The following is a 22,652-nucleotide window of genomic DNA, read 5'->3' on the forward strand; positions in this document are numbered from 1 at the left end:
TCTCGTTACCTTTGAGTATACTATTCCGTCGCTCTATTCTATGTGAAACTTTTCCGAGTGCATGGAAGAAGTCATTCCCAGTCTTCAAAAAAAGGTGCAAAAATATGTAAAAAATTATAGAGGAATCGCCTGCCTATGCGCCATCTCGAAGCTTTTCGAAATTATCATCCTGGATTTTATGGCTCATGCTTGAAACAATTACGTCGCTGAAGATCAACATGGATTCATGGCAAAACGATCAACTTCAACTAACCTCGTCCTTTACACATCATGTATTGCTCGTTCTCTAGAATCGCGACAGCAGATCGATGCAATATATACTGATTTTTCAGCGACTTTTGACAAAATCAACCACAAAATCGCAGTAGCTACACTTGAACGACTGGGGTTCCACGACCCCTTTCTCAGCTGGTTACGTTCTTACCTCGTCAATCGTGAGATGTCGGTGAAAATAGGCGACATTATATCTACTCCTTTTCGTGTGTCATCTGGCGTTCCACAAAGGAGTCATCTCGGTCCGTATATTTTCGTGCTGTATCTCAATTTACATTTGAGATGCTTCAAACTGTCCTATGCAGACGACTTTAAGCTGTTCCTTCCTGTGAAGTCTACTGAAGATGCAGAATTTCCACAACAGCAGCTAAATATTTTCGCGGAATGGTGCACAACCACTAGAATGTTTTTTAATCCTTCGAAATGTTCTGTTATTTCGTTTACACGCAAGAGATCTTCCATTGTTTTTGAGTACAAGCTGCGCGGTGAAATTTTAAACCGTGTTAATGTTATCAAAGACCTTGGGATCATGTTAGATTCCAAGTTAACCTTTCTAGATCACATCTCATACATCACATCTTAGGCGTCTAAAACTCTTTATTTTTCGGACAACAAAACATTTCGATGATGTACATTGCATGAAGGCTCTGTATTGTGCATTTGTTCGTTCGATCCTCGAATATGTCTGTATAGTATGGTCTCCGTACTATAATAATAGTATTCAGCGAATTTAGTCGATTCAACGGAAATTCGTTCGTTTTGCCCTTCGAAAATTGCCGTGGAATGACCCATTGAATCTTCCTAGGTATGAAGATCGTTGCCGGCTAATTGATTTACAATTATTAGCTTCAAGAAGAGAGGTAACCAAGGCATTATTTACTGCCGACCTTATTTCTTCAAACATAGACTGCCCTGAACTCCTTCGGTTGATCAATTTAAATATACATCGCCGTGTATTACGCTCGCACAGCTCTTCGCACATACCACCTGCACGAACCAATTACTTTTATAACGAACCCGAAGTATGTGTCGTGTGATTAATCGTTGTAGTTCATGTTTCGATTTCCATCTGTCTCGTACGTCCCTTAAAAAGCTCTATTCTGTGACACTTGTGTAATAGTTAGATGTAGCTCGTAGTAGAAATAGTAGTAGTTGTAGTAATAGTAGTAGATTTATGTTGATTAGGGCAATCGGTAGGCCTGTTGACATTTGTAAATAAATAAATAAATAAATAAATAAATTAGAGCATATGGGAAATCACTTTTTCAAATATTTCTTCACTTTTCCAATTTTTTCTCGCAGCATGAACTGAAAATGAACACAACAAAACAGACAGCTCAACCCGAACGGCCCGTTCTCGAGCAGCCTTGGTTTTTATTTAGGAAAATTGAAATAAATCGTGTGATATATGAAGTCATTTTTAACACAACTGCTACCATATACAATTTTACACTTGTGCTAAATTTTTCACAATACACGATCGGCCATTGATATGAAATTTCACGAAGCAACCAACATTAAAGTTCCAAATTTAAATTTTATTTGTTAGAATTATTCGTATCACTCACCCTTTTTGCAATATAAAAATTCCCCCGACTTGCATATATTTACAATGCCGATTTCCCTCGGGCACCTTAGTTTTGATGTCTCTGTTAGGGAACACATTTCGGTGAGAACAAAAGCTCCCCCTACTTTCATTATAGAGACTTCAAACTTTTAAATTTCATTCGTCTCTAGCCTTGAGAAAGGCCCTTGGAAAACTTTACTCTTCTTCTGCACTACACCTCCACCCTCATTGCCTTGAGAAACGTACTCGATCCCTCGTCGTCCAGCTAGTCCAGCAACGATGTTGTCAAGTCGACGTCCACGACTGGCTATCGGAAAATGAACTTTGCAATGTCCCCCAGGCAGTTTGGTTTTGATGTCTCTGTTAGGGAACCGCAGCATGTGTCGCAATTTCGACCAATTAGAAGTGGATATTTCCGTTGGCATAAGGGTTGAGATTTTTCAATTGTTTGATAGTTAGTTTCATGACATATATCATTTTATTCAATATAAAACAATTGTTATGGAGTGCCGAAATCGATTGACGTAAAAATTTCATCAATCCATCAAGAAATGACTGAGCAATAAGCGTTTAAATTGGACATTTTTCACGATGTGCTCGATTTTCGATTTTCAATTTGTACCCCAATTTGTTCCCGAAAGCGTAATCCTATGTCAAAAAAACCCTTCAACTCTTAAACTTTGGGAGTAACTCGACAAACGATTTAAACTCATCTCTCAGCCATTGAAACGGTGCAAACACAAGTAACTATCTCCACCAGATATTCACCCCTATTCTGTATTTCGATCGATTCGAAATATTAGGAACGACTTGATAAAATTCCTTCTATTTTCCGTTCGAGTTGTTTTCACATTTGGTTCGATCTGTTTCTCTTCGAACATAAAAAAATATGCGGAAATTATATGCCACCTAATAGGGAAAAATAAATAACAATTATTTGAATAAAATTTATTAAACTATCAAAACATATCTGTGACTCAAAATATTCGCTGCAAAAAGTCATCAGTAAAATATTCACCGAGCACAAACTTATAGGGATCAAAGTGCCAAAGTGCAAAATTCCAGTAAAAGTACATGTTGAGCAGCTCTCTTCTGTCTTCGGAAACTATGCCTATGACGTAACGACTAAAGATCGCGATTCGAAATCGGCAATCCCCTTCGTTCCACCGTATCATCGCATAAATATTTTTTCTCGAGCCATCGTTCCGTATATTATCAAGCGTGCCACTTCACGGGTGTTCCCAGAAACTGGTGCCTGGAACCAGGGCTAGCAAAACAAATGGGAACCTCACACCGTGCGTAATTAAAATTTTAGAGTCTATAAATTATGACTCTCGGGACTTAAACGGAGCAACTGACGGCAACCTCATCGCTACCATCACAACCACATCTCTGTATCGATACCAAAATCAATCTGAATCTCAATCTCATCAAACTAATCGCTGGAAATTAATTTGTTTAATCACCGTGTTTATTGGGTTCTCCCGGAACACCGCTAGAAGTGTGCCCGCGCGCACATGCGCTAATCTTTCCAATCTGTGTCATGATGCATCGAGCTCTCTCTCTCTCTCTCTCTCTCTCTCTCTCTCTCTCTCTCTCTTGGAGGGATCAAAATTATAAATTTAAATTTCGACTCGCCTCGGTCGATGTTCAACGGCCGATGCCCGGGGGGGCTTCGCTAATAAAGACATAAATAGTCACCCGGAACCGCCAGTGGTCATCCGAATCATAAAGAAGTTCATTTTATAGTTTATCGATGTTATCACATCAACGGACCCAGTCACACTCGAATTATCCCCCCTGAGAATCAACTAATTCGAACAATTAACACTTGTTTTCCGTCGATATCTTTTTGGTCTCACCCGGGTCCGTCAGTTCGTCCGTCAGTGGCACGTTCCACAATTAATTAGTATTATTTAGATCAAACTCGTGCGGTTAGTTTAAGTGCGCCCAGCTGTTGCTCTCGGATTGACTTCGATGCGCTGGCCAGCATTGGTTAGATGTTTGCCAAGACACAACGTATACTTAAGGGATAGTCAAATCTTTGTGTAGTTTGCCCAAGCATCCCTTCTTCACTCTGCGCCAGGCGTGAGATGCAAATTTGTACTCCTTGAGTCTATTAGATGCGGAGTCAATTGAAACATGTGAAGGTACATATGCGAGCGTAGAACTCGCGATGCAATTAACACTTTTAATTATTTCGCATTTATGGAGTTGGGATACGATGAATCAACTATCGTTCTTCCCAATACTGCCATTAACTCACGCAAATTAATTGCGCAAATTTTCTTGCGTAAAGAACTTTACAACCATACGATCACATTGATTCAGACCCGAATCTCCACTTCCGAGAAGTTCCTAAACTAATTTCCAAAAGCGCCACGTGACAGTCACGTTTTATGGGAGTTCAACCCGTGTCGCGACGGTGAACGCTTTGGGACCATAAAAATGAATTTTGAAAAACTCCGAATATAACGTCACTCAAGAAGTGTAATGCTGCTCGCATTCCCAAGCTTCCACGGGGTTTTCTTCTCATTTTCTCCTGTGTGTATGCTTCACTCTGGTAGAACGATATTTTTTTATCTCAATCTTTATTATTTTTATTACGAAATAAAAGGAATAACACCATCAGCATGGGAACGAGATGTAATCACAAGAAGACATAAAGCCGAAGAGCATCCAGAAGATTACGCAGCACTCAGTCAGCGGTTGCTGCGGTTACTGAATGGAATCTCGTGGGCTGCCAGATCCCGCGTGTGTGCGCTCTCTCTCTATCTCCAAGCAAAATTCGTCCCCAACAGTCCCCGGGCAGGCAGAGGAGATACGTGCAGCGCGTTGATCCCAAGATCCGTGCCACCAAGGGTCAAGTGCGAGAAACGAAACCACATTCGGTCGCGACTTGCTTTGCATATCTAATTATGTTACCGTAAAAAATGTTAATAAATTATTCATCTTAAATGTTTTATCTTCATAATGTATTTTTATATGAAACCAGGGGCTCTGTCCGCTGTATGGCTTCATACTGATAACGAACCGGAGATACACAGTTTAAAAAATGATTGAGAAAATGTCGCCCAGCGAACGAGAACATTGTGGTCAAATGTTGACTCAGCCAATTTCATCTAGAGCATAGCAATTGCATTAGGAATTAATGAGAGAAAACAAAACACAATCGACCAATGAAAATTATTCCCCTCCTGGGCCGTAAAACCGTCATAATGGTCTGGAAAATTTTCAAACCCCACTTAAATTGAGATTATTTATCGTAAACAAAGAAAAAATAGAATTTTAACGACTATTTACAAGCTCATCGTTCCGGCGGCTGTTCGAATTAACCTTTCCCAGCTTCGCTTTGATATCTCGCAGCATTACTGGGACAAGAAGAGCTACTTCTCGCGGGTAAATGCTCAATAATTACACCACGTCTCGTAATCATCTAGTTCTCTCGCCCAGCATCACATTCCAGCATGCGCGTACACACATGCAAAGGCGCAGCACTGGCTTAGAAAGTGAGGGGGGAAAATAATTTTGATTTTATTACAACAATTTAACGATTATGGGTGCATTTATTTTTAGATTTGTTTCATTTGGGGTTGCACTTTGCGTAATGTAACGCTGACCGATTGATTTTTTTTTCTCTTAACTGATTGTGAGTTTTTTTTTCTCTTTTTGTCACTTTTGTCATCTGCAGGGCGGAAGGCAGCAACATCCTACTGGATCCGGCTCAGGTCTGCGAAAATAAGAATAAGAAAACCAAGCGGCTCACCGGTAAACTTGCCGAAATCTGCAACAATGACACCTCGCTGATGCGGGAAATAAAAAGGGGCATCCATCTCGGTTTCCGGGAGTGCGAGAATCAGTTCCGGAACAATATGTGGAACTGCACGTGGACGATCAAGCGCAGCATGCGGAGGATACTAACCAGAGGTAAGGCGATGGGCTGTGTTTTTCTGATGTGTTCTGATGTGTTGTGAAGAAAGGATTCGTTAGTCTCTCCACTGGATTGACGTATGCAGGGTGCGTAGAAAAGGAGGATCTCAAATCATTCGTCGTCTTCAACAGGCACACACATTCCTAAAGAAACATCGCCGTCTCAACGTAGTAATACATCTTTTTGTTGACTTTTTTTCGCAAGATTTCTTTTCCAAAAACCAATCATTCTAAGTTCAAAGCAAATAGCTTAATAATTTTTTCTAACGTAGGACTACGTTTATTGGTACGTTGAGCCCCGCGTCGGTCCCTAGGGGCCGACATTGAGCTTTTTTGTAGAAAAGCGCTGACTGACTGGGACTGACAGTTACAAAATAAGAAAATAAAAATATATGGCTTGTTTTCGGAGGTGTTACAAAATGTAACCACATTCTATACGAAATACTATTTTCCGTTTATATTACTTTTGGGAGCTGGGACCGACACCGATATTGTGAAAACACTCTTGATGCGTAGACTGACAAAATAGTCAAAAAAAAACGGGACACGTAAACCCAAAAAACTAAACAAAGAAATTTGAAAAAAAAATAATGAGTGAATAAAAATATGTCATACTCCCGATCAAATATCTGTTTGAAAATTACCATAGCGGTATTGGCATTATCAAAAAAAAACTTCCTGTTCATATAAATTACAGTATTAAACTGTAATTTATATGAACAGGAGATTTTTTCATAATGCCACTTTGAATCTCAGGCAATTCTGGAATGGACTTTACTATTATACTGTTATATTTCTCCATACAAGTCTTCCATTTTTCAATGTACTCCAACGCAGTATCATAAAAATTTTCCACAATTATGATAAATTTAACCGTGTATATTTCACCTGAATCAACTGGTCAAAACAACGGCCTTCAGTGAGGCAGCCAATTAAGAAAATATGCCACGATTATGAAATAGTTTTAACGTTGATAGCAATTTCTGCTTCCAACGGAAATTGATGCTCTACATACCAATCGAGTAGGAAATTCTCTAAAAATTGTTTGATATCCATAATCCATAAGTTGCTAAAATTAACAAAAATGAGAAGCATGCCCATTTTCCCATAAATTTGTTCTGTGCACTTCTGTGCTTACCTACCTGTGTTTTCTATCCGAGTAACGAGTGGAGTCGTGAGGTATAATTTTTGTATACCACTGCGAATGAGGCGTGCGTATATCGCAGAGAGACAGGAGATATTACAAATTAGCCCCGCCCGTTCATACCTTATTGGGAACAAATAAACCATTTATGATTTTTTATACTCAGTCTCGCTCCAACTAGCAATCAGTTTGTAGTCTCTCCTAATACTGATGTCACACACAACGGCTTTGGTCCATACAAAGTTCAATAGCAAAATCACTTCAGAGGATCGATAAAAGCCTTTTTTGAAAACAATCGCTCAGTGATGCGACAGAGAGTTTTTTTTTGTCGCCATTTTAATATTCCATGCGCTGAATCGGACTCAGTTGCTGAAACAGTTCAAAATCTGTATATTGTAAAATTGGAGAGTGTAAATATAGTACATTGGGTTCCCTTGGATTGGCAGCCGCTCAATACCGAAAGTTCTACTTGTTGCAATCCCAGCGATCCTCTTCATTACAGGCGAAAAACCCATGTAGATTGTGAAGGAGCATTTATTCACAATGCCTTTTGCGACGGATATGATTACGTACATCCAATTCCTAATTTAATAAGATTTTGTAGAGATGACACTTTGAATCAAAGTGAAGCAACAATATATTTGTGCACAGGCCGTCTCGGTGGCTGCTCGATTAACACTTTCTACGCCCCGTCACCCAGATATGGGTGACACTTTCCTCGCTCGAATTGAGTAGGATTTTTAGATGGTATTTGATAGAATAGGCACCTAAATGTAACTATAGGATATGAAGAAAAATAATTAAATCATAACCATAATATTATACTGTTTATACTATACTTTTTATTAATTTATAGTACGGATGGTTTGTACTGCAGTTTTTTGCAAAACCCCTATACTATGACTTTGGCATGTGTTATTGTCATCAATTCGTCTTCAATTAAAAGCAAACATTGCTAGATCATGTAAAAGTTATCTATAAACTAAGTTTGATCTTCATTTAATAATTTAATTGCAAGTGGGGTCTGCAAGAAACTCAAATACGTCGCGTTGGGCGTCGAACGTGTTGAAACTCTTACTCTTACATTTTCAGGAGTTTTTCAACTCCTATACCTTTTGACCATTAGGATTATGCTTCCTGTGGCAGTCACACGGGTCAACCATGTTCGCATTGTTTTAGGCAAGGGGGACCAATTCTGAGCGGGTAATGTTAAAAAGTCGACTGGAGCCTTTTTTTTCGCAATCACGGACCTTCGCTTGTTCTCTCAATAGACCTAGATGAAGAAGTCCCGATATTCATCCGACCAAACTATTATGGTGATTGTAAATGGGACAAACAGAGAGGCATGGAACCGTTCCTCCAGCCGAAAAGGTAAACAAGCGAAATGATTCCGCAGTCCTGCGTCATCAATGCGATATTGTCTTGGACAGAAGCCTCTACATTTTTTAGAACACTTTGTACCTCACTAGTCAAAAATACTGCTTCCTTTCTATTTTGAAGAGTTCTAATTGCAGAGACACATCATCTCTTTCAACAAGGTCAACAAACATTTGAATGTTCATCATCTCTTTCAACAAGGTCAACAAACATTTGAATGTTCAGTAGTGCAACATGAAAGTATTACAAATTGATAAAAGTACGGTACTGCCCCGTTAAAAACGGTACGTTTGGTCAACCTATTCGGGTCTCAACGTGTTAATGATTCCGAACAGATATGATGCAATATTCGCAGAGATGTTTGCATTAATCGATTTCAATTATTGACGCATTTGTTACAATACGAAAAACTATTGTTTTTCGAACAAACTAATGAATAATTAAAAATTTCGAACATTATATGAATGAAAATACCACGTTATGACTGTTTTCTAATTGAGTCTCCTTGAACGATTTTACCACACGGGACACGGTCGAATGGTCGATTTTCAACTGTTTCGCGATCCATGTTTATTTTATGTCGAAACTCTTCTTGCTAGGAGGCCATTTTGATAACCACTTGACAGATTGTGACGAAATTGTGACGAAAAACAAAAAATTGAGAGAGAATTTTGCAAGTAGAGCTTTTCTAAATTCTATTATATGTCTTGCTTCTGCCAACGATCAGTGAACATCAAATCGCGGTGCGATGTTGTTCTAGATTTGAAATCCAAGGTGTAAATTATACAGAGCGTCGGTTGTCATACCCCTAGCGGAGAGTATGTGTGCATTCCTGCATCACACGCATACATTGGTGTTGCTTTGTTGCCAAATGTTAAAAATTTCATTGAATATCAGTGTTCACTATTGACCTAGTCCAGACCTACCAAACTCGCGCGAGGCTTAAACTTTCGTAGACAACGCTCGTTATTATTTTTTATGGTATACATTGACAACAAAGAAAAAAAACATCATCAAATTAATTTATATGAATACAACTCCTGCATTCTGTACGGATAAAATAATAAAAAGTATACATAGAGGAATTATTACGCTACGTAGGACAATTCGGTTACTTCCATTTTTTTTTTTTATTAATTTGTTTATTTTTACAGGCTCAGTTACTTAAGTTTAAAGGAGCCGAATTCTTAAATATAATTTTAAAACTATATATATAAACAATTTTCTTACATCTATGGTTAGTAAGGTGGAAAACCGATTACTCGCGGTGTACTCGAGTTTAGAAGGGTGACATACTTTTAGGAGAAGGATGGGATATAAGGAAATTGTAACAATGTTGATGAACACTCATTTCTTAAATCTATTCGTATATCTATAGTGTATTTACATTTCAACTTATTCTACTATTTATAGCAAGGGGACGAATTACCCGCAAAGGAAGGAAAGGAGGGTATAAGGATGTAGGGACAATCACACACGAAGATCTATAGCTTTAAGGAAAACATATATATGGGACATGTAATCAAGGTCTAACCGAGCCAATACATCTCTCACCGGCACATTGGGCTGTCTTCCTCGGGCCCGAAGGGAGTTTTCTAAATTCGATCTGGCGACAAGATTCAACTCGCACGACCAAACAACGTGTTCGATGTCGTGGTAACCATGGCCACAAACAAAGAGATTGCTGTCGGCAAGATTAAAACGAAAAAGTAGCGCGTCTAACGAATAGTGAGTTACTTCCATTTGAAATGAGTCATATTTTAAAACTAAAAAAAATATTTTTTTCAACTGTAGCGGAATGTCGGGAAAGACGGACAGGGTGGGAAAGATGGACACCTATGTATGATTGATAAATAACATTTTTATTTTGAATTTTAATGATGTACAAATATACAATACAGTGTGTCAATACCTTTGACACTTACTGTGTATACACATAGCTGGCTTTCTGTTGAAATTGTAAATAAAAACAAGAAAGTAATCTACAAAGAGCAGCTCGATGGAAAATAAGGTCCTCTTTGTTATCGAGTAATTTTTTGGGGTATTTTTCGTTACGTGAGTGTTTTATCATCACTTTTCTTTCAGTTTATCGAATCAGCGATGATGTTTTTTTTCTTCTTTTTACTCCAGAAATATTGATGAATAAAAAAAATCAATCAAGTCGGGTAAGACGGATACTCTACCGAAGGGAAAGACAAACATTTTGTTTTGAACACAATTCGGTTATCTCCTCCTTTTGTAACAGATGCCCACTTACTACGTTAGCAAGTGCAACCTGATATCATGGATTAATCAGTAGAGCGGTTTTTGAAAAGTAATCCGAATTTGTTATTCCGAATGCCAGAAGCATGAAAAAATTATTACAAACCCTTCTAGCTGATTTTAGTCTAGTCTTTTTGTTCAATCATTTTTAAGGCCTCTTTGAAGACCTCCAAAACTTATCGCGTACGAAAACTTGAATTTTCAGTTAGTGTCCATCTTTCCCACAAAGGTATCTCTTTTCCATCAAGTTTTCGTCTTTCCCGACTCATTCTTATTTTTTCAAAGAAGTCGGATAAATTCGATTTGCGAAATTTCTGCCTCAAAAACAAATTTGATTATAAAAAGAGATCTACACTAACAATTTGTGGTGAGATAGCTATATTTTTTTGTGAAATTCACGAAAAAAATCAACATTTTCTAAAGGACCACCTTGCTCTTATATCGCCGGGCGGTACAACGGGACGGGGTTTTTACGGGCAGCTATTCGTGAATGTCTTTCCCAGTCTCCTCAGCTCTGGACGGTCCAACAGTGGTACTGCACGTGCATCTGCAGAAGAGTGTAAAATTACTAGGGAATCTTCTAGCAATAGCAAATGACCTCATTCGTGAGGAAAACCGAACTATAGCTACCAGTAACCAACGAAATTGCAGGGAAAAACTATGGGTTTTCGGAAGTGAGCAACACTCAACTTTTTACTTCCGTTCTACGTAAAGATAGTCCCATTTGATATCTATCATTAGGTGAAATGGTTTTTTACGCGGATTTTCCAATTAACGCGGTTTTTTTTACGAAGTACGTATCCCCCGCGTAAAAAAAACCTGGGTGTATATATATCGTCATAACAGTCGAGTAATGTATTGAAAGCGCGGAAGGCGGCTTTCATACATTTTTGAGCGGCTAATGAACCACTAAGGGGCGGGGCTTGCAATGCAGCTTTCACTTTCGTTCAGAGACTGAATACCTAGCGATCTGCACCGATGTATGTGAAATTCTCTCAATGAAGTACAAGAGTCACCGCAGCTTGCTTGTTTCGTTAGTGATGGTGTTTTGAATTATACATGATTCAAACGGTCAATTTGTAAAACACAAACTAGAGACGAAAGAGCTGTCAGAGTTTGAGACTCTAGCAACAACAGAAACAACAACTTATTTAAACTCACACTCTTCAGAAGCATTTAATCTGGGTGACGCACATCAACAGAAAATGAAGCACATACAAATATGTTATTGCAGGTTCCGTATTCGTATAGAATGAGCAACTGTGAGAGCACACAATGCTTGTGTCAATGGACCGTTCAGAATGTGACATTTTCGTTTAGATAATGCTTAATATTTTTAAATTGTTCGATAATTAATCTTTCAGGGTCTTTCAGATTAAACGCTCACGCAACAAATTTTAATAGCTTCTACAAAAGTGAACCAAAAGCATTTGAATTCGGGAATTGTTTCATTCAATCACTGATTTAATCAATAATTTAATCAATACACTCAAATGACTACTGAGACTACGGTAGTCCTACGTCAACCTTGCGATTGTATTTTAGGTATAACCCACCCATAGTTTTTGAATACGTCTTTCGGGAACATATGTTTATCTTTACTTTGCGATTTAAAAATTAGTTCAAAAAATTAATTACTTTAGTATTTCTAAGTAATTTGTATTAAAAATTCTTAATTACACTTGATAATTACTGAAGTTCATGTATACATTTATTTTGTTCAATTTTGATGAGAAAGTAATGTCAAGTTTTGTCATTTCATCGACCGCATAATTTTCAGATTGATAAGTATTATGTATGAATAAGAAAAAAAAATTAGAGATTTTTAAAGAAATTTGATTATATGGTATAACTTCATTCTAGAAAAGGGGTCTATTGCCCAAAACAGTTTGAGAACTCCTGTCCTAAGTTTCTTTCGTCAATGGTTCTCCACGAATTGCATAAGAGATTATATTTTTCTGAATAGCATATACTCCAACAGTACAATTATATTATTAGGCTCCACCAGTAACCACACTATATGTTTGCTTTTTCCTCCAGCATTCGGAAAATCTTTGTGTTTGGTCTAATACCACAAATAAAATTAAATTTCTATTCTCACTTTTCTCTCTATAACGAATTCCAACGCATGCACCAAATTACAAATTGATCACGATTTTCAGAAAAATGTAAATTTTTCCCACTGTTTTTGACGTAGGATTACGTCTTCCGGGAACATATTGGGGTACAAATTGAAAGTCGAAAATGGAGCACATCGTGAAAATTGTCCAATTTCAAACGCTTATTACTCAGTCATTTCATGACGGATTGATGAAATTTTTGCGTCAATCGATTTCGACACTACATAACAATGTTTTATATTGAAGAAAATAATATATGTCATGAAACTAACTATCAAACAATTGAAAAATCTCAATTTATATCCTAACGGAAATGCCCACTTCTGATTGGTCGAAATTGACGACACATGCGGCTGGTCCCTAAGGCAAGGCGCAAATTGAGACGCATATAGCGCGAGTAACTTGGCGCGATATAGCGCCTATTTTTGTGGATAATGAAAACAGATAGAACGGCGCAAATTGGCCAGATGACGCGAGATGGTGGAGCGCTCGTGAGACACGACTCGCGCGACGCTGTGGCTGAACCACAGTTTCTCGTGCTGGTCATGCCGGTTGTGGTAGTTGTGTTGGTGAACAATCATATATCGCCGTGGGTTTGACACTGTATGGCTGTACTGGTCGGGTGATTGTGTTAGTAAATAAATATATCGCGCAACTCTGTGTTAATCAGTAGTTGTATGCGAGTGGCATGTTATTTACACCAAACTGCGACTCAATATGCGCTCCACCACGCTACGTTTGTGGCACGTATGAGTCGTGTTGGTAGTTTCGCGTTCGCTTACGAGCGCTATACGCTTCTCAATTTGCGCCTAGCCTAACAGAGACATCATAACCAAGCTTCTTCTTCTTCAATGGCACTAACGTTCCTAGAGGAACTTCTCCGTCTCAACGTAGTATTACTTGCGTCATTTTTATTAGTACTTAGTTGAGATTTCTATGCCAAATAACACGCCTTGAATGCATTCTGAGTGACAAGCTCTAGAATACGCGTGATCGCAGTGCAAGTCGGAGGAAATTTCTTTGACGAAAAATTCCCCCGACCAGAACGGGAATCGAACCCGAACACCCGGCATGTTAGTTATGACGCTAACCACTCGGCCACGGGAGCACCAAGCTGCATGGGGGAAATCGGCATTGCAATTACATGAAAGTAGGGGGAGTTTTTGTTCCTATCGAAATGTATTCCCTAATAGAGACATCAGAACCAACCTGCCTGGGGGAAATCGGCATTGCAAATACAAGACAGTAGGGAGAACTTTTGTTCCTACCGAGATGTGTTGCCTAACAGAGACATCAAAACCGAGGTGATCAGGGGAAATCGGCATCGCAAATATATGAAAGTCAGGGGCATTTGCAAGTAAGGTGAGTGATACGGTTAATTCTAGCAAATAAAATTTCAATTTGGAACTTTAATGTTGGTTGCTTCGTGAAATTTCATATAAATGACCGATTGTGAAAAATTGAGCACAAGTGTAATTGTAAAATTATATATGGTAGCAGTTGTGTTAAAAATGACTTGATATATGAAACAATTTATTTCAATTTTCATAAATAAAAAGTCTCAGGAGGGTTGTGCCCGAGACACGACCGCATAATTGACGTAGGATTCCGTTAGGCTATCTGTTGATTTGGATATGTTTGAAGAATTACATCGTTAAACTCTATGATAATAATTTGGTGGCCCGGAAAGGGCCGTTTTGTTTGGCTGTTGGGTATTGTTTGTTCACTCCAACAGTGTTTACAGAGTGATGATGACAGAAGGATGGTAAACAGTCACTGGATGGTGCGTGTCAAATAAAAGATACAAAAGTGGAACGAGATATGAAGAAAACCGCTCTCTATGATCCCAGACGAGATGTCTTCTTTGTTATGTATGGATGAAACAAAGAAAAAAAAACTCACCAATGTAATATAAGATAATCACCAATACCGAACACAATTATCAATTTTTCTCATCAGTAAAAACATGTTACTTTAATATAGAGAAAATATATTTGAAATGGAAAATTTTCTTAAATAACTTTAACTTTTTGAGTATTTATTCAACCCAATGTGAATTTTAATTGGGCTAAGAGCACCTAATAACATATTTAGAGCATATGGTAAAACACTTTTTCCAATATTTCTTCACTTTTCCAAATTTTCTCGCCGTATAAACTTTCCTTGGGTGAAAATGAACACAACAAAACAGGCAGCTTAAACCAAACGACCCGTTCTCGAGCGGGGAACACACCTTGGTTTTTATTTACGAAAATTAACATAAATTGTTTCATATATCAAGTCATTTTTAACACAACTGCTACAATATACAATTTTACAATTACATTTGTGCTAATTTTTTCACAATACACGATCGGTCATTTATATGAAATTTCACGAAGCAACCAACATTAATGTTCCAAATTCAAATCGTATTTGTTAGAATTAACCGTATCACTCACCTTACTTGCAATAAAAAAATGCCCCCGACTTTCATATATTTGCGATGCAGATTTCCCCTGAGAACCTTGGTTTAGATGTCTCTGTTAGGGAATACATTTCGATAGGAATTTCGTGTTATGTTCGGACAAATAATCACGCTGCTTTTCAGATTACGGTTAAAACTAGACTGGATTTATTTTTCTATCAAATTATCATGTAATTTAAACTCTACACAATATTACACATACTTATTTAAATGAGAGGTGCCTGGAGTTACTTCGGTAATTTCTAATAACCAATCGCTATCGGTGTGGCTATGTAAAAAAGGTTAATGTATGTTTGTTGCTGAACAATCATAACATAGAATGTGGGTCAAAAGAATATTGAACTGCGCGCAACGCAGCGGGTTGAAATCCGAGCTATTGTATTTCACACTTGCGCTTCAAGCGGTGTGGAAACATTTGTAAGCAATAAAATGTAAATTAAACAATGCAATGAATTTCTATGGGGTGGATGTACTTGAGTGGCTTGACAAAAAGTCACAAGTGTCCGGTTGCGATGATAATATGTTTTCTGGAATGGGATAATTTTGTTCCTTTTGCTAATACTGAATGAAGTGGGTTTTGACGTGGGACTACGTCTAACCGGAATATATGGAGGGTAAAATGAAAACCTAAACACAGAACATGCAGGAAACATGAAAGATTTCGAATGCTTATAGCTCGAACATTTCGTACTGGATAGGAGAGATGTTTGCATCCCTTGATAGGGAATATTTCTACGCATCTATCGCAACTAACAAAATGTTGTTCTTCATTAGATAAACAATTGAATAAATGTAAAATATTAGGCGTTATCTAAACACCCTAACTGCATCGTTTTGATTGGCCCGATTTACGGTTTCCCTAACACAGCCATCAAAACCAAGCAGCCTTGGGGAAATCGGCATTGCAAATACATGAAGGTAGGGGGACTTTTGTTCTCATCGAAAAATGTTCCCTAACACAGACTTTAAAACCAAGCAGCGAAATCGGCATTGCAAACACACGAAAGAGCCTAGAGGCGAGTGAACTGAAAAGTTTAAACCCTCTTAAAGCCAAAAAAAGAAGAAGAACACACGAAAGTAGGGGGGGGAGTTTTTGTTCCCACCGAAATGTGTTCCCTAATAGAGATTTCTAAACCAAGGTGCCTGGAGAAATCGGTATTTCAAATTCATGCAAGTCGGGGGTATTTTTGTTCCGACTGGAATGTGTTTCCCTAACACAGACTTCAAATCCATGGAGCGTGGGGAAATCGGCATTGCGAATTCATACAAATCGGGGGTATTTTTGTTCCGATTGAAATGTGTTTCCCTAACACAGACTTCAAAACCGAGGTTTCTGGGGAAATCGGCTCTGCAAATAAATGCAAACTGCGAGTACTTTTGTCCTCGCTTGCCTTTGTGCAGAGTGGAATATGTCTGTCCTAACATGATCTTCTAAACTTAGGAACCTGGGAAAATCGTGCAGACACTAGAAGCGAATGAACTTCCCAGTTTCAAGCAAATTCGAGATTCGAGAAGTATGTACACTTTTGGGATGTAAACTTCAGAGGGAAATGTAAAATAAAATAATCGTTTGATAATTTTTTTTTGTCTTTATTGGAAAGATTTTCAGCCTTAGGCTGGTTCATCAAACGTTTGATAATTCATCCGTACATATATTTTGTTCTAGTCATCATACCAAACGTAAAAGGTCCGTCATTAAATTTACTTGTAACGAAGAACAATCAATCACAATAAATGAATTACACTTTACACGGCATTTGTTCATTTTTTTCACTCACAGAGCAAATATATTGATCTCAATTGAATTTGGAAACTGTTTCATTCAATCAAGAATTTAATCAATACAAACGAATGATTGCTAAGTTAAGGTAGTTCCACGTCAACCTTGCGGTTATATCATAGATATAACCCGCTCGTTTTTTATCTTTTCCAGATGTTGAGATTGAGTATGTTACAGGAACAAAAACTCCCCCTACTGTCATGCATTTGCAATGTCGATTTCCCCCATGCAGCTTGGTTTTGATGTCTCTGTTAGGGACCCGCCGCATGTGTCGTCAATTTCGACCAATCAGAAGTGGGCATTTCTGTTAGGATAGGGGTTGAGATTTTTCAATTGTTTGATAGTTAGTTTCATGACATATATTATTTTCTTCAATATAAAACATTGTTATGGAGTGTCGAAATCAATTGACGCAAAAATTTCATCAATCCATCATAAAATGACTGAGCAACAAGCGTGTGAAATTGAACAATTTTCACGATGTGCTCCATTTTCGATTTTCAATTCGTACCCCAATATGTTCCCGAAAGACGTAATCCTACGTCAAAAACATAGTAAAAAGGCCTTACAGACAATTCCATGATGAAGTCGCCCTCCCCTATACATTTAAAAAAGTACGTCAAAATACGATATTCTGCTATAACGACCCTTTGATTCACTAGGCAAACCACTAGGAATTTAAAAAAAAATCAGAGATAAATGAAAATAGGTAATGATTATGATTATATTGATTATTGTTGATTGAAAAAATGCAAATGTAAATGAATCCAACACTATCAAAAAACATAGACTAACGCAATTTAGCATTGTCAAACCGACAATCCGACGCAAATAACTTCGATCAGAGCGAATCGGAAAGCTCTTTCGCTCTAAACCAAACACTAATTCCGATTTATGTCCATTCTCGACAGTACGACAAACGCACTCTCGCCACCGCGCCTCCGATCACCACCAAACTAGCAGATGTCAACTCGGAAAACGCAAAACCGTACAAATTTGATCAAGTCTCAGGCCCGTGTCAACCAGTCAATTCACCCGTCAGTAATCCGTCGTCGTCAGCGACTATCGCGAGCCAAATTGATTGCGGCCGGGAATCGTTCGCGGTCCCAACCCGATCCGCAAAGGTATTAGCATTGCGTCAGTAGCAATAGTTGTCAGTGCCGGTAGTCGGGGTGATTGGTGTGTCGTGTCCGCCAAGGAATAGGATCACGGCTGAAGCATCGATCTCCGGCGTCGTGTCGATGGTTGTTGTAAAACCGACTGCTCGAACAGAGCTAGGCTCCCGCGGATCAACCAGGCGGAGACAATTTACCTGTCAATTTGTGAATACCTTAAATTAACTTTATGCGATTGAATCACGGTTAATGTTTATTGAATTTAAGTGATGTAATCTTGACAATTTCAATGAGATTGTTTATCTTCAAATATAGAGTACCCCTCAAGTGGGACACAAGGTAGAGAAACATAAACAAAAACATCCGAAAGGCCAATCGGGATGTATATTGGCTTCACTCGAGACGTCGATCTGAGGAATGTGATTCACGGGCAATGCAATGCAACAGCGACGGTGATCCAAACACGACATGCGCGGTCAATTTTCTTAACTATATATGACTACCGGATCATCCGTGCAGAGCCCTTTCGAACCCAATAGTCAATTTATAACTTTACAAACCATTTCGCTTTGAGTTTTAGATACCTAATCACGTCCCCATAAATACTGTATTGAACTATTGATGTGACCAAAACCTTGAACTCAGTTTCGAAGGGGCAATTCCAAGGATCGATGGGTGAGAATGCACTGATAAACCTTGCCACACAATATACATTCATTTATTATAATGATCATGCGGTCTCTTTTCGACCTCGGGTAAACCGGCGGTCCTTAGGCGCTCACCAAAAATGGGTTGATAGGAACGGCGTGATGTGTCTCTTCTGAACCATCCGCTTGTGCAAATGGTTACATTCATCTTGCCGGATCCAAATGTAAAAAAAAAGTATAAAACAGAAAATTGCCCCCTCCCGCTTCGCTAGCTGACCCCATCGAGGGGTCGCTTTGCAACGGTGGCAGATATACCAAAAACAATAACAGACTCGGGTCCAGGACAAGGTAGGTTGTTTGTTTTATTGATCCGATCGCTAACAAATCTCCGACAGGCCAAGTCAGAGCAATTCACAGTATGTACAGTGTGTCAAGTCGTCTTCCCTCCCGGCGATGTGATGACTGCCTGCCGTTAATAAAGGGCAAGTGCATGACGGTAGTCTCGGATGTTGTCTTTTTTTTTATTTCGGCGAGTTCCAAACCTGAACTGATCGACGACGAAGGGCACGATCAGATCATTGACTTGCCGTAGAATCAAGCTTATGCTAAAGTTAACATTCACAGGGCGGCAGAGAGTTTCCGTCAAAAAATAAGCGCATTTGCTGAGCGACCCACAATGGTCCGCAAAGGGAGGGGGAGCTGCTGTAAGGACGGGATGAATGTTATTTATTGCGATGACAATATCGTTACATTCGATTTAAATTTTTCAATTCAAAGGAAGATCAACAGTTGGATATGTTGGAAACGTTTGGATCGGAACAGTTTCGCTCCAGTTCTCAACCCGGCCGTCAATTATCATCGGTAATTTAACATGAAACATTTGGACATCTCCTACCGATTGCCAGCAGTGGGATGGTTAGTTGTTAGTTATATTATGCAATTTATCTCTTACCTGGTAAAAATGGTCCAATAAAATAAGCTTTTTTCTAGAATTTTTTGCTAACAAATCCCAATTTAGGTCAATTCATGCATTGTGATAGATTACTTTCTTCGTTGCAAGTCGTATGGAATGATACCTTGTTCATTTCATTCATTTCTCGTGGACTTCCAAAATATGTGAACGCCAGAATGGCTAAACGATCAATGTATTTTACATTTCTCTCAGAATTTATTGCATCTCCCACGTACGTACCTCTCGAACCGCAAACTTGCTTGATTGATTGAGCTTCACGCACTCTGTTTTAATTTCGACATGTAAGATGAACGCATGTTGTTCAATCGACGTTATCGACGTTATTGCATCAAATTGTTATCAACATTTTGCCAAACGATATACGTAGAAGTTCAGTGAGCAGAAGACATCATACGATATCTTCGAATAGCCGAGCCAAAGCATTGTGTTCATACCGCTTTTGAAGTCTGCACATATCCCGAGGGTAAAGATACATGCGGGTACAAAGGACCCAAAAGTACCCAAATAAGTACCCAAATATAACTGTGTGATCACGTTGTAATTTCTTGAATTAAATTAGTCGATGAGTTGTTCGAACTTGAATTTGAACATGACTTCATTCGTTCTACTAAAATATTAGTCATCATTAAAACAAGTTGCTTCACGTAATACAACTTATACAGTATCATAAAAGTTTCAAATAAGAACTTGTGTAATCGTGTGTGTGTCGATTTTTAGACCTCGTCGACCCCCAAAATGAATTTTCGTTTGGAAACCGAAATTGACCCCAAAGGGAACTTAGAACATCAAATGGACTTATGGGGTTCCTCAAACAAACAATTCAATTATTTCTTCATATAATATTGTTTAACTGTATTTAGCTAAGTAAACTACATTTTCTCTGGAAAAACAAAGGTAGAAGACATCATAGTCGAGTGCAATTTGCATCAATATTCCCATTTCGCAAACCTTTCATCGAAATAATTTCGATCCCTCCCACCATGATTGTTTTCTATTAATTCATAAATCAATTCGCGCTGAAAAACCGCTAACTATTCTGCGCGTTGAAGCAATCGGTGACGCCCCGCGAGCGCGTGAGGTAGCTGTTTCCAGCGAAGCAATTCATATTTCCGACTAGAGTCACCCACAGGAGAATTCGAGAAACACCGTAGGCGCCTCCACCCACGTTCCAAAATACACACGTCGCCCCATATGTACACAAACGTTTCTCGACAATCTGAATTAGCGCAAATAAAAGAAAACAACATTGGAAATGACTCAATCACTCATCATGGGTTCCGCCGGGTTTGGCTAGCTGCGAACAAATAAAGTTTTGTCGCTGGCCTCCAACGCTCGTTTCGTGGAGAGTATTGGATGGTTCGCAGTGGGACCAGGGGGGGGGGCTTCGCACGGATAGAGAACACCCCGAAAAGTTTGATCGCGACGATTGGCTGGCAAATATTGACTGTTTAGATTGAGCGTTGGTTAGCGTTGGAGTCCGAAAATTCGTCTCATTCGCAGTGGCAATGTCGTTTAGCAAATGCAAATGATCCTGACCAGCGGTTGCGTATTTTGAAATCAATTAGCGCCACCCGCGGGTAATCGGGCAAGAAAAACCTCTTTCGCAGTGGTATTTATTTATGTTAATTTAGAGATCTCCCGACCGAACACAGCACTTGGAAAGTGGTAGCAGCACATAATTTAATTTAACGATATTTATTTTATCAATTTCCTTCAAGCTGAAATTTATATTGACTTTCAATTTTCGGTCTTATCGTTGCGGAGGTTTCGAACTCAATTCACACGCTATGTATGTTTAACTTTGGATCGTTTTTTTTTCGTTCGCCTTTTTTGCAGATACTCGCGAGACAGCGTTCGTACACGCAATCACGGCCGCTGGGATCACGTATGCTGTTACGAAGGCCTGTACCATGGGTGATCTGCTGGAGTGCTCCTGCCAGAGTCACGCCAAAAAGATTATGCAGAACGTCCAGAATGCACCCAGCCTCGGTCTCCCGGGGGACAGCCTGGCGGGGGGAATCGATGGTCCAGGCCCGGGGTCGGGCAACCGAAAGGGTAATCGAAAGGTTAAGAACAACAAAGCGGGTGCCTACAATGCGATACCGATTGCTTCCTATCGCAGTGTCAATACCAATTCCAATTACAACAGTATGGCAGTGAGCAAGAGAGAGGTACTTAAATCGCTACCAAACCAGAAACATCTTCCGCAGGGCCAGGATGGCAGCTGGGAGTGGGGCGGATGTGATGACAATGTGAACTTTGGATTCAGGAAGTCGAAGGATTTCCTGGATGCGAGGTTACGGAAGAAGAGCGACATTCGGACGCTGGTGAAGCTGCACAACAACAACGCTGGCCGATTGGTAAGTTCCCATTCCATAGTGGTACCAAGGAACAATTTGGGCGGACATGAGCTTTTCGATCCATTTTTTCTGGCTTTAGAGCCATTTCTTTTTTCCGGGAAAGTTGCTCATTATTACCCTCATTTTAGTGTCAATGAAAATTAGAGTAGCCCAAAAAACAGAGAAGTAGAAAAACCAACTATTTTATTTGCAGAGTTAGCGGTATGAGGTATTGGACAAAGTTGTAGATTAAGTAATCGAAAGCAATTAAAAAAAGGTTTTTTATAACTCATAAATTGACTGACTTAGAACAATTTCACCAAAAAACAGTTTTTTCACTCTAGTTTTTTCGATTCAAATTTCTCAACACAGGTGTCTTCAGATGACCTTCAGAACTTTAGGAAACACAAATTTTCACGCTGAATCATCGCCGCTATCTTTCACCGTTGGAGTATAATCTTCGTTTATGGTTTTGATGGTTTATGTTTGACACAAGAAGAACAAATCAAGCCAGTGTAAACCTTATTTAAACGTCTGAAAAGTTTCATTTCACTATTTCGAAGGTTGCGGAAGAAAAGCAAACACTCAAGGGCTCGATTCGTGAATTCGGTGTGGTTAAATGGGAAAATTGTACTCGAAGCCAAGAACATTGCAGAGA

General features: G+C 39.0%; 1 protein-coding gene across 2 annotated transcripts in view; it reads left to right on the forward strand.

Moving 5' to 3' along the window:
* The window catches only part of LOC129778125 (protein Wnt-6), a 193,608-nt gene that overhangs the window by 165,178 nt on the left and 5,778 nt on the right, over positions 1-22,652 (forward strand). For both annotated transcript variants that reach the window (XM_055784825.1, XM_055784824.1), the window contains exons 2-3: positions 5,532-5,767; positions 21,492-22,015. In XM_055784825.1, the coding sequence (XP_055640800.1) occupies positions 5,532-5,767; positions 21,492-22,015 (760 nt within the window). The remainder of the gene's footprint in view (positions 1-5,531; positions 5,768-21,491; positions 22,016-22,652) is intronic.

The sequence above is a fragment of the Toxorhynchites rutilus genome, chromosome 3 (genome assembly GCF_029784135.1).
Source record: "Toxorhynchites rutilus septentrionalis strain SRP chromosome 3, ASM2978413v1, whole genome shotgun sequence".
Classification (NCBI taxonomy): Eukaryota; Metazoa; Arthropoda; class Insecta; order Diptera; family Culicidae; genus Toxorhynchites; species Toxorhynchites rutilus.